This window comes from Mastomys coucha, unplaced genomic scaffold, assembly GCF_008632895.1.
Source record: "Mastomys coucha isolate ucsf_1 unplaced genomic scaffold, UCSF_Mcou_1 pScaffold7, whole genome shotgun sequence".
Classification (NCBI taxonomy): Eukaryota; Metazoa; Chordata; class Mammalia; order Rodentia; family Muridae; genus Mastomys; species Mastomys coucha.
Genome location: NW_022196913.1, coordinates 60,162,688 through 60,174,950, shown reverse-complemented (window position 1 = coordinate 60,174,950; position 12,263 = coordinate 60,162,688). Strand labels below are relative to the sequence as shown.

Below are 12,263 nucleotides of genomic sequence, written 5' to 3'. Positions count from 1 at the left end.
TGCCCTGTGGTCGGAGCACTGTCCCTGAGAGAGGGAGAGAGTCCCAGAGAGCCTGGGGCAGTGACTGCTGGGAAGTGAGTGGAGATAGCAGGACTGAGGCAGCGCTCCTGCAGGGACCCTGCATCGTTGTTTCTCAGTGTCCTTAAGCAGCATTGCACATGCAGTCTTAAGTCTCTGTAAAGTACATGTTAGACCACGGCCCACCCACAGCCTCCCACTATATCCTGAGAGTGGCTATCTCCTTCCGCCATATGGCCCTTACTCGAAGTAGCTCCTCACAGGCGCCCTGAGCGAGAGGACAGCTGGGAGGAGTGGTGCGGGCTTGGGAGCTGCTCCTCACCTGAAGTGATCCACCTGGTTGAGCACGTAGATGTGGTGCTGGATCTTCTTCCTGCTTAGGAAGCGGTGCATGTGGGGCACAAAGACCAGCAGCTCCTCAAAGCGCTCCCGAAAGGGCACCAGCACTGCCAAGCGGTGAGGCCCCCATGACGCATCTTCTTCCCAGTGCTCAGGGGGTGGCTCTGGGGGGCAAGCCCGGGGTGGACCCGAGGTCTCCTGCCCTTGTGCCCTGGTCACCTGGGCCATATCTCCAGAACAGCTGAGCTGCAGCCAGAGCAGGGAGAAGAAGACCAACAGGAGAAAGGCAATGAAGAGGTGGAAGATGGAGCACTGCCGGCGGAGGCCTCCAGGAAGCAACCTGGCCCTGAGGTAAGAGCAGGAAGGAGGTCAGGAGGACGAGGCTAGCTGAGACCCTTTCAGGACCCTTCTCTGGCCTCCTCACATGTAGGCCCAAATGACCGGCCTCCACTGAACACCAGGGAATTAGTGCAGAAGCAGTGTTTAATGTTTGTGCTCATGCTACTTCCAGATGGGATGGGTCCATTTGCCTCTGTAGGCCCAGCCTGTGCTACCTGCTGGGACCCTCTCAGACCATTCAGAGCAGTCAGGGCTGCCCCAGTCATTCAGTGACTTCTTATGTTCTTATGGAGTCTGGGTCAGAGCACTCAGAGGAAGGGGCAGGCTCATTGTTTCAAATCTGCTTCTTCCTAGGACAGTATCTGGAGCTCCTGAGCCAGTGGGAGGGCTCCCAGTTTAGAAAGATACAACCACCAATTTCCAAATTCCAAACGCATTCTCCAGAAAATCCACCCCAGCAGAAATGTTACTCTGTTGTGCTGCTGAGGTCCTGAGGAAGCTTCCCAAGAATGGGTGCATGCTGACATAAGCCCCAGGCTAAACGGCCAATAGTTAGTCTAGGAAGCTCGAAAACACCCAATGTAAGGTCCAAAGGGATAGTGGCAGATCACAAGATAGTCCATAGGGTGAGATGAAGGAAGGTGGAGAGGACAGGGCGGGTTCAGCACCATATTCTAATGTAAGAACCTGGACAAACACTGAATACCTTAGTCACTGGGTGTCTGGGGAACTGTCCTTTAGTTTAACAATTACCAAAAAAAAAAAAAAAAAAAAAAAAAAAAAAAAAAAAAAAAAAGCCCAGCTGAAAAACCTTACAAGGTGACCAAGGGGGAATTTGAGTTCAAGGCCAAATTGGTTTAGATAGTGAGACTATCTCAAAAACAAAGAAGCAAGAAAAGAAACAGTGGAAGTCACCTTTGCCCCTCTTCGGAAGTTTCTGGGGATACTAAGAAAGGTTTTGAGAACCTAAGGAGGTTTCCTCTTCAACTCCTCCTGCCCCTGCCCAAGCAACCAGTAAAGGAACCTAGTTTATAACCTCTAAGGGTCAAGAACTGGCTCTCAGGTCTGGTAGACGCCACCTCCTAAGACTGCCTGTGATGATCTTGTCTACTGGTCCTTGCGTTGTTCTTCTCTTTCAATCCTACAGCTGTTCTGCCTCTGCTTGCAAGGTTAAAACCCAAACCCACAGTCTAACAGGCAGAATCCTCTGTCAAAGCACTCTGTGATTTTGTCAAATCTCCAGTTTCTCACAACCGTTCATTCTCATCCAGGATAACACACGACCTTTCCACTTGCCACATTCCTTCTGCTCCAGCCCATCCTGACTCCACCCCCCACCCCTTCTCTCCTACATGACATCCCCTTATTTTATCTGCTTAGCAGTTGTCAACCAATCTTTCAAGGACAAAGACCCACGTCATGCCCATCACTGCCCACGCCAAGCTCTCTGCTTTGTGTTCCCAAGGTTCCTGGCACTTCCCTCACATGAGATGGGCTGCATGATCCTACTTGCAGAATGTGTCATATTTTTATTTATCTGTGGCCTCAGACCCAGGCAGGCAGAAAAGGGCTCCTCAATTGTGTTGGGGAAGGGTCAAAGCAGCCCAAGCATGCTTTAAGGCACACACTGGAGCCACATCCACGCCTACCTCTCTCTAAAGACACAGCTGCAAATCTGGAAGCCAGCAGCCCTGAAGCCAGGCCCAGGTCCCACATGCAGCCGAGAGGTTGCCCGGTAGGACTCCCCTCACAGGGCTTCTCACTTACCCCCCATTGTCCTGTAGTGATGGTTTCCACTGTGGAGCAGTAGAGCCCAGACCTGCAAATGGCCTGACAAGCCTGGAGCCTTTAAGGATTCTGTCTTGCACTCTGGGCTCCTTCTGGGAGTGGGATTGAGACTTATATGATGAACAATGGGTAATAGACCTCCTTTGGGGGAATAAACAATGACCATTATCCAGGAGCAAGGCATGGATTGGACAGTCCATGAGCTTTCTCGTGCTGTTTATTCCATTTAACCTGCCCTTTCTATGAAGAACGTGTGCCCAAGGACACTCTCATTCTTTGCTCTAAAGGCCCAAACCACTGAGGTCCCAATCAGTAAGTGATGACACTGAACACTGAGAACGGATACTCCTGGTGCCAACTGGTGGCCATCTCCAGAACTACAGTCCTGGCTGCTCCCACACTCAGGTTCTCAGGGACGATTTAGAAAAAGGATGATCTCCTTTATCAATCACTCCCTAAGCTTAGTTAGGGGTGCTTCAAACCCAAGCAGGATCGTTCTAGAGCTACTACCCAGTTACTATGCTATTTTATATTTGTCGCATGGATCTTTGCCACTGTGTCAAAGCACAGAATGGGCATCAATCTATTTTTCTGAGAACACAATAATAGAAAATGATCAGAAGATGGCAATTCTCCTCTATAAACAATCTTCACCATTCTTGAATGAGCCTTTCCAAGCAGATATTATGATATTCATTTCAGAGATAGGAAACCGAGGTCAGAAAAATTAAGTGGTCTATTTCTGGCCAACATTGACCATGCTTCTATTATATTACTGTCACCTTTTAACACCAAATCTGAATAAAAAAAACAAAAACAAACAAACAAACAACCCCCCCAAAGTGTGCCCACTAAATTCCAGAGCCTTACAACATCTAACAAATGTGTCATTCATTAAGTGAGTATACACTAACATATGTTAGGGGAAAGAAAATGGGGATGGGAAGCATAATTCAAGCCTAAAGTGTAATGCCCCCATAAATCTAGGAAAATCACCTACGCCATTCTGCCTCGGTGAGAAATATCTCCTACTCAGGTCTGAGCCAGACTCACACCTAACACTCAAAGCAGATCCCACACAAGTACAACAGCACAGGAAATGAACTACTGGGTGTGTCTAGTAAAAGACAGGCAATGGCTAACCAACCAGGAAGAGAACACAGGAAGCTCTCTGTCTGGTGTGATCTTCCTGGCTGGCCGCAAAGTATGAGAGAGCATGAAGGCAAAGAACAGGATTGCAAGTCACATGGATATGACAGGCCAGACAGAAAAAAAAAATAAAGACCCCCGGCGCCACAACACAGAGAGATACGCTGTAAGACGTGAACGGAATCAGCTGCTGCATGAAAACATGGACAGAAAAATACACAAAACACACGTGAGAGAAAGGGGCTAGATCAGTAGTTCTCAGCCTTCCTACTGGGGCAGCCCTTTTATACAATTCCTCATGTTGTGGTGGCCCCCAACCACAAATTGCGTCGTTATTCCATACCTGCAATTTTGTTATGTTATGAATCATAATATAAATATCAGATACGCAAGCCAAGGGGGCCGCGACCCACAGGTTGAGAACCACTGTGCTAGATCGCGGTCCAAACAAAAAGATTAATGGAGAAAGCAAGGCAGAGACCCAGACACAGGGACGCACAGAATAGAAGCTAGTAGGAAGAGAGCCATGCAGACGATGTCAATGATGCCCCTCAGAGGACCACAGACACTCAGGGTGACCCCCAGGAACCCAGATGCGATGGCGTCGGGCTGCTAGATTCTGCAAGAGGCCGGGAAAAAGAATGGCACCCAGAGGGACGCGGCTCCTGCCGGCTGCCGCCGCTCACCTGCCATCCTCCCAGGGCAGCTGCGCCGCTTTCCTCCGGGAGGGCAACATCGTGGCGGGACACAGCAGGACATGGGGCTCCGGCTCCCAGCCCCGCTGCCAGGCCTGCCCAGCCTACGCGGCGTCTCCGCCCCCGCCCCGCCCCCTGGTCCTCCCGGTCCGTCCCTCCGGCCGGTCCGGCTGCACCTCAGAGCCACAGCCTATAAGGTTCTGCTGCCTAAGGTAGGGGGGAAGGAAGGTGGCGGGACCTAGCTAGTTTCTCACTACCTACAACGGCCCACTGGATGTCACAAGAAAGGGAGCTACCTCTCTTCACTAAGGTCAAAGGCCAGCAAACAAGCGAGAGACTAGCTGGGGCTAGATGTGTACTCCAGAACAGCACGTCTGGGATAAGGTACATCTTCCTCCTTTTCCCCCAAGTGAAAGCTGGTAGCATCAGCCCAGCGGAGTAAGCATGTACACTTGGAGCACAAGATCCAGTTCAGGATTCAGAGCTGATCTCGGAAGACTGATTGTTCTTCAAACGCTGCTCTGATAATTCAACAACGTTGAGGCGAGTCGACTTTTCTGTGACGGTTTCATCACTTGGGTATATATAAATTGTTCTTATTCTGTATGGTCATTGCAGGAGACGTAAACCCATTTGGTGCAGTGCTTGGCACAGTCACCACTGTGCCATCCAATTTGAGAACTGAAGGAACAGGAGACTGAGCTCCGTATTTGCCTGTGTGAATTTATCCACTCTCTTACCCTCTTACCCACCTGGGAAAAGAGAGGCCGTTACTAGACTTGATGTCTGCTCCTTTCAGGCAAAATTCAGTATTCGAATAAGTAGACATAAGTAACATTTACTAAGTCCTACTTTGTGCTACTCATTATTATTCTAAATTCTTTACTACTGTACTTTTACTCAGGCTTTACAAATAGGTACTATTTCCATTCTAAAGATGAAAGAACCGGGGCTGGCGAGATGGCTTAGCAGGTAAGAGCACCGACTGCTCTTCCGAAAGTCCTGAGTTCTGATCCCAGCAACCACATTGTGGCTCACAACCACCCGTAATGTGATCTGACGTCCTCTTCTGGTGCGTCTGAAGACAGCTACAGTGTATTACGCCGGAGCGAGCAGGACATGAGCAAGCGGGCTGGAGCAAGCAGACCCGGAGCGAGTAGGCCATCCTGAGTTCAATTCCCAGAAGCCACATGATGGCGCATGGTCATCTGTACAGCTATAGTGTACCCATACACATAAAATAAATAAATAAATCTTAAAAAAAAAAAAAAGATGAAAGAACTGAGGCACAGGCAGGTCTTTGGTTTGCTTGCATAATCTTTTTTCCAGCCACAATCTATGATCTCAAGTACGTTGTTTCAATGTAGATCTTCACTACTGGTTGAGACGTTAATTCTTCTTCTTTTTTTTAAAAGATCTATTTATTTTATGGGTATGAATACACTGTAGCTGTACAGATGGCCATGAGCTATCATGTGTGTGGCTGCTGGGAATTGAACTCAGGACCTCTTCTGGGCCTGCTCGCTCCGAAGTAATTCACTGTAGCTGTTTTCTAACATACCAGAAGAGGGCGTCAGATCTCATTACGGGTGGTTGTGAGCCACCATGTGGTTGCCGGGATCCGAACTCAGTACCTTCAGAAGAGCAGTCAGTGCTCTTACCCACTGAGCCATCTCACCAGCCCCAGTCAGTGCTCTTAAGTGCTGAGCCATCTCTCCAGCCTAATGTGGCAGATCTTAAAGGCAGAACTGACCTCCTGTAGAGACCAGTTTGGCAGGGCCAAGAGGTGATGAGACAGTCATGTGACCTGTCCCTCTAAACCCAAACTCATTTTAAACCCTAGTGTCGTTATCTGTCATGTTGACCCTGAGCAGTCTTGATGACAGCACTCTGCTTCTGGGCATTCCTTTTGAAGCCTCATAAATCCCTAGTGAGAAAAACAGCAGCAACCCTGCAAGGCGGCAGATGCTTCTGAAGAACCCATCAGCACCTGCCTGCTACCAGAAAAATGGCAAGGATGGAGAGCATGATGCTCACAGGGGGAGACTCATCTTGGAATGTGAGGCCCGGTGCCCGGTGGGAGATCTCTCCCTCTTTGTTTTTTCCAGACATGGTTTCTCTGTGTAATAGCCCTGACTGTCCTGGACTCGCTCTGTAGATCAGGCTGGCCTTGAACTCACAGAGATCTACCTTCTCTGCCTCCTGAGTGCTGGTATTAAAGTCTGGCCTTGTTCCACTCTCAAGTCCATTATCATCACACCAAGAATAACCATGCACAGGACAAGTCTTCCTTCCTTTTTTTTTTTTTTAATTGGGAAACCAATGTAACAAACCCACATTCATTGAAAATAAACTCAGTAACTAAGACTGTAGGCTGACTCCAACCAGCACCAAAATTAAGTCTCTACTTAGTTTGATACCAGTTGCTCAAGCCTCAGAAAGGACAACTGTAACAAACTAAGGAAAATCAACCTCTGGGCCCCTTCCGTGCATTGCAACCCCTCCACACCCTTAAACAGACACACAAACACACCCTAGATAAGCAAGCTGGTTCTAAGCCAAAGGCAAGAAAAGCAAGGAGTCACTGATACACCCGACCGGCTTCAAATCCCACATTAACGAAGGAAGACAGAAGGAAAATCAGCTTGCTGGCCCACCCACTTCCCTCCCGAAACCTACCCCAGACAGCAGCCTCACATCCCTGATCAGTAACACTGAGATTCTGAGACACCAAGGGCATCGCCAGCCCCTGAGTGATTACTGCAAAAGGTCCAGAGGTGGAGGTGGGAGGGCTTGTCCCACCACCGGCTCAGCATTAGCCAGCCAGGCTGCTGTCCTCCACCTGAGCCTGAGGAATGGGGACATGCTTGCAGTTCCTCTCTCCTCCAGAACATCTGCGGCTGAAAACCAGTCCTTCTCCCAGAGAGGAATCGGTTCCAGGTCCTTTTCCCACAGCCTGGAAGAAAGATCGCCTGTGAGGCTTGGGACAGCTACACCAATTTCTTGGCTTCAAAAAAGCTCTTGAGGTGCCGCATCTGCCAGACACCAATGGCCACGAGGATGAGAGTCTGCAGGATGGACCACCATAGCACTCGCTGGTTGGTGCTCTCGCTGGTTTGTCTGAAGCGCTCCTCTCGCCACTGTTGGGGAAATAAATAGCAAGGCTTAGCCGTCCAAGATTGCTGGCACTGCTGTGTTCCCAGCTTGCAAAGATGCCCCAGGGCCACCCACTCTGCCCAAAGTGTGACCAAATGCCTGAGGGGACTACCTTCATCGGCAGCAGTCAGATGACTGCTGGCAGACTAATGCATTTCTCCTAAGTCTGTCTGTCCATTTGTCAGATCTAGTCCTCACTGGACCCTTCCTGATACCTAGAGGAGAGGGAAGGTGGTGGTGACAGCTCCAAGCGACAGTGGTATCCTGGAGCGCTTAGTGTGAACACAGAGGGGTCCTGGAGCACTTAAGTGTGGACTTCTGTCAGGGTCTTTCAATCTGTTCCTTAAAGATCACTTGTGTCATATATTCAGAATGCAAGCTGGTGGGCTGGACATGGTTGGTTTTGTTCACAGTTTTTTTGTTTGTGGTATGGAGTTTTAGGTCACGCAGTGGTGGTGCACGTCTTTAGTCCTAGCACTCGGGATGCAGAGGCAGGTGAATCTCTGGGAATTCAAGGTCAGCTTGGCCTACAAAGCAAGTTCCAGGACACAGAGAAACCCTATCTTGAAAAAAACAAAAAAAAGGGGGTGGGGAGGGTAATGGGGGAGGGGTAATGGTAAAAAATCTCAGGACGCCTTTACTACAAGAAGGCCCTGACAGACACTGTTTACATGGGTCACTGCCCACCAACATGATTCCTGGTCACGGAAAGTTCCGAGGCTTTGGATTGTGGGGGTACCCACAACCTTTAAAAGGGCTCCTAAGATGCTGGTATTAATCACCATGTCCTTCTCCTGCTTGTCATTGTGATTTACTGTGACGCCAGGCTCTTACGAGGCTGTGGCTCAATTACAGATGGCCTCTGTAATATGCAGCCACCTTTCAGACCCGCACTGTGGCACGGGTAAATCCCCTGGCTGCACAGCCTGCCGCTGGCCGGCCAAGCGCTCACCCGCTGGTAGTTCTGCTCCTTTTGGATCTGCTCCACTTGCTCCACCAGCTGTCGAACTCTCAGCTGCAGCTCGCTCAGCTTGTCTTTGGCAGCAATTTCTGCATAGTCGTTGGCATGTTCACCCACCTGGATGTCAAGGTGAACTCTCTGGGGAGGGAAGAGTGAGAGAAGAGAGTGAGGCAGGCTTGCTGCCTTTAAATGCTCGACTGGCAGCTGATCTCTCTACTTTCCTTTTTTTAAAATTCAGTTCACATACTGAGACCCGCTCAATGCTATGGGCTTTGGGGCTCCAGGCATACAAGCAAAACTAATGAGCTCAGACCTCACACTCTGACCAATGTTCATACAGTTTTGGTTTTTTGTAACTGTGGCTTCCGAAGGTCAGAAAAACTTCAAAAGGCAAAAACACAGATTCAAAAAACATGTATCTATTAGTACTGAGTATGAATACTTTTTGTTCATTCTCTAGATCAATTCATATGCCACACAGATCACTGACATTGCATTAGGGATTATAAGTAATCTAGAAATGATAAAGTATACATCAGGATATGTATGCATTGTATAAAAGCACACTATTGGGGCTCAGCAGTTAAGAGCACTGACTGTTCTTCTGAAGGTCCTGGGTTCAAATCCCAGCAACCACATGGTGGCTCGCAACCATCCGTGACGAGATCTGATGTTCTCTTCTGGTGTGTCTGAAGACAGCTACAGTGTGCTTGCAGAGTACACTGCCTAAAAGCCTTTGGTCGCCCATGGACCTACTTACCAGCATGCCTCCGGCAAAGAGGGAGAACTTGGTGGAATTTGAATGAAGACAGATCTGGTGCTCACCAGGGGTGTGGGAGGTGAATGTGAACCTGCCCTCAGAGCCATACTGCCGGGCCAGGATGACCTATAGGTAACAGGGAGGAGTTTCAGTCAGTGATGCTGCTGGGAGGCTAGGAAAAAAAATCTCGATAAAGGCTCCAAGTACCACAAAAGTCTGCAAGATGAGCTTTGGACATGTCACAGCACTAAAGGACCCAAAGGTACTCAACTGAAATTATGAAATGATGGCAGAGAACTGTCTGGGACAGGGCTGATGGGTCTGACATCAGGCTGGCAAGTGACTGTTAGCTATCTCAGGGTTAGTAGCCCACGCTGGCCTCCCTCTACCTTCCAGGGGCTAGAATTAACTGCACATTCTATCAGGACCACCACGTGGCTGTTTTTTTTTTTTTTAAATGCTTGTTAATTTTTAAAGTATTTTTTTATTTTATGGTATGAGTGTTTGCCTGCATGTATATTATATGTGCTTCACATGCATGCCTATGAGTTTTTGGGAGCCATTACATGTGTGCCGGAAACTGAACTCTGGTTTTGAACAAGAACTACAAATGCTTTTTTTGTTTGTTTGTTTCTCTGGGTACCATTGGGTGTCCTTAAACTCACTCTGTAGACCAGGCTGGCCTCAAACTCACAGAGATCCGACTGCCTCTTCCTCTTGAGTGCTGGGATTAATGGCATGGGCCACCTTTAAGAGCCTTTGCCTGGTTGCAAATGCTCTTAATTGATGCTCAGCCATCTCTTCAGGCACCTCGATGAAAGGTGATGGCAAGTAACTTCTACAACTATTCTGATGGTTAGTTGACAACAAAACTATTTTGCCTTTTGTTTTTATGACATTATTTGTCAAAACTGAAAAGTACTTCTTTTTCAAAAGTGCTCTGTTTTATGAAATTAAGCCTAAATAACAACTTTAGCATTAGCGACTTTTTGATATCCATCACTTATCGCAAGAGCAAGTGAGCTTCCATTTTACAGGCTAGGGAAGTGGTTCAAGGCCAGTAACTGAACTGGGGGAGTCACTCAGCGGTCACTGAGAAGTTGAGAACAGAACCTGTCCAGCAACCGCGGCCCAAGTTCGTAGAGAAGATCGGAATCTTCCCACAACACCAACTGTATTCCTCGATCCAAAAGACAAGGAAACTAACAAAGAAGTACCGGAGCTTGCTTGACGCAGGGCCCGGAGTGGGCCAGCTCACCTTGTCCTCGGGGTCTTTTACCTCCACGAACATGCCGAGCCCAGGGGTGGCTGGCTGGTACTCCTCCCGCTGTTTGTCATACAGCTGCGTCCGGTAATTTCCTGGAGACAGGCGGAAAAGGGAAGATGAGAAGAGCTCGAAGAGGTGCGGAATTCGCGGCCGAAGGGACAGTGCCAGGCTAGCTACCCGGAACCGGTCGCATCCCCCGCCCCAGTACCACTGACTTCTCCCAAACGCTTCCCTTCGCCCCCGCACCGATGACCATGGTCTCGTCCGGAATCTCCTCAATGAAGCACTTCTTCTCTGTCTCTCCAATGTGGAAGTAGAGCGCGCCTCCGCGGGCTGCAAGCCACAGCAGTAGTAGCAAGGCCCGCCTCCCTCTCCCCAGCAAAAGTCCGGGTGAGGTTGCGACAACACGCACGCCTCGCACTGCAGCCATCTTGCCCCACCTGCCTGCGCAGGCGCAGACTGCGGAGCCACGTAGCCCGGCGGAGGCCACCGCAGTGCGTGCCGGGACTGCGAGTTCCGCCGCATGGACTACAAGTCCCTAGATACACCACGCCTCCGCGCGGCAGTACCTGATTGGGGCGGGTTTCTACGGGACGCGGATCGGGGTCTCCGAAATGGAAGGACTTTCTTTGATTTAGCCAAATAGCGAGATGACTGATAGTGGTTGTTACTTTGCGCAACGAATATAAGCGGAGGCAAGACTCGAACCTGTTTCGCCCAATAGTAATATAACTCTCCCTCTTCCCCTTTCTCTCCCCATCCCTCTTTACTTTTGTTTGAGACATGCACGGTCTTGCTGTATAGCTGTGCTTCCCTGGAACTTAGACGCAAACTCCCCCGGCCTGAAATTTGTAGGGATCTTCCTGTCTCTGACTCTCAAGTGTTGGGATATAAAGTGCAACACTATGTTAGGCCTTCCTACTCTCTTGGTTACTATTTGCATGGTCTCTCCTTTCCCACTCATATCTTTTTAAATGCATTTATGTCTTTTATTACTGTATTTATATTAAAAAATGAGCCTCTTATGGGCAACATGTAATTAGATCATGCCTGTAAAAAGCCATCCTGCCAAGTCTACCTTTTAATTGTAGAGTTTACTTACATTTAATTTAATCATTAATAAGATTTATAACGATCATTGTGTTGTTTATATATGTCTTGTGTTTATTGCTTACCAATACCTTTATTTACTAAGTAGATATAAGTTTTTTCTTTCTTTCTTTCTCCTTCTCCTCCTCCTCCTCCTTCTTCTTCTTCTTTTTTTTGAGACAGTCTAACTATGTAGCTATGTAGGCCAGGCTGGCTCAGACCTTGATATGTAGACCAGGCTGGCCTTCTTGAACTTATAGAGAGCTCTGTCTACCTCTGCCTCCCTAGTGCTGGGCTTAAGCTAATCTCTTCATGCTCGTAGGATTGAAGGATACACATCCCTCTCTGGGCTTTAGATAGATGGAGAGAAGGAAAGCTCATACAGTCAAGAAGAAGGAGTCCCATATCGTGGCTCAGACAAGAGTGAATGGAAAATTTACTGAACAGGCAGATAGTACAAAGAGATTCCAAAGAGCAGGAGATCCAGAGGACACCACAGAAATGCTGATGAGGAGATACAGCAGAAAAGCTTGATCTGCTCCCCCTCAGGCCTCTGGGGTACGGGAGGGCTAGACACCCAGTTGCCAGTGCCACTAGAGACCTCCTGGATGAAGCACTTGTACAGACTGTAGAGCTCAAACAATGTCCTCTATAATCCCTGAGAACCAGCAGCCACAATAGGAGAAAGGGGCAGGGCCAGTC

General features: G+C 48.8%; 2 protein-coding genes across 3 annotated transcripts in view; both read right to left on the bottom strand.

Annotated features, from left to right (window-relative positions):
* B4galt7 (beta-1,4-galactosyltransferase 7) overlaps positions 1-4,473 on the bottom strand; it is a 9,497-nt gene extending 5,024 nt beyond the window's left edge. Inside the window, exons 1-2 of the mRNA XM_031359062.1 lie at positions 4,320-4,473; positions 341-703 (exon numbers count right to left, since the gene is read on the bottom strand). Of these exons, the coding sequence (XP_031214922.1) occupies positions 341-703; positions 4,320-4,369 (413 nt within the window). The 5' untranslated portion in view covers positions 4,370-4,473. The remainder of the gene's footprint in view (positions 1-340; positions 704-4,319) is intronic.
* Positions 4,474-6,615: 2,142 nt separating this feature from the next.
* On the bottom strand, positions 6,616-10,939 carry Tmed9 (transmembrane p24 trafficking protein 9). Of its 2 annotated transcripts, none has more exons than XM_031359207.1 (5): positions 10,719-10,939; positions 10,464-10,564; positions 9,206-9,331; positions 8,437-8,583; positions 6,616-7,284 (listed from the first exon to the last, which is right to left on the bottom strand). In XM_031359207.1, the coding sequence occupies exons 1-5, from the start codon at positions 10,900-10,902 to the stop codon at positions 7,144-7,146; spliced, it is 699 nt and encodes a 232-aa protein (XP_031215067.1). In that variant the 5' UTR covers positions 10,903-10,939; the 3' UTR covers positions 6,616-7,143. The 2 variants fall into 2 exon arrangements, with proteins under 2 accessions (XP_031215067.1, XP_031215066.1); XM_031359206.1 differs by having other exon boundaries at positions 6,616-7,468; positions 10,719-10,937.
* Positions 10,940-12,263: the final 1,324 nt, after the last annotated feature.

Coding starts and splice junctions, on each gene's coding strand:
- Tmed9 (XM_031359206.1), bottom strand. CDS start 10,902: ATGGCTGCAGTGCGAGGCGTGCGTGTTGTCGCAACCTCACCCGGACTT. Junction 9,332..10,463: donor TAAAAGACCCCGAGGACAAG/GTGAGCTGGCCC, acceptor TGTTACCTATAG/GTCATCCTGGCCCGGCAGTA. Junction 8,584..9,205: donor TCTTTGCCGGAGGCATGCTG/GTAAGTAGGTCC, acceptor TTCCCTCCCCAG/AGAGTTCACCTTGACATCCA.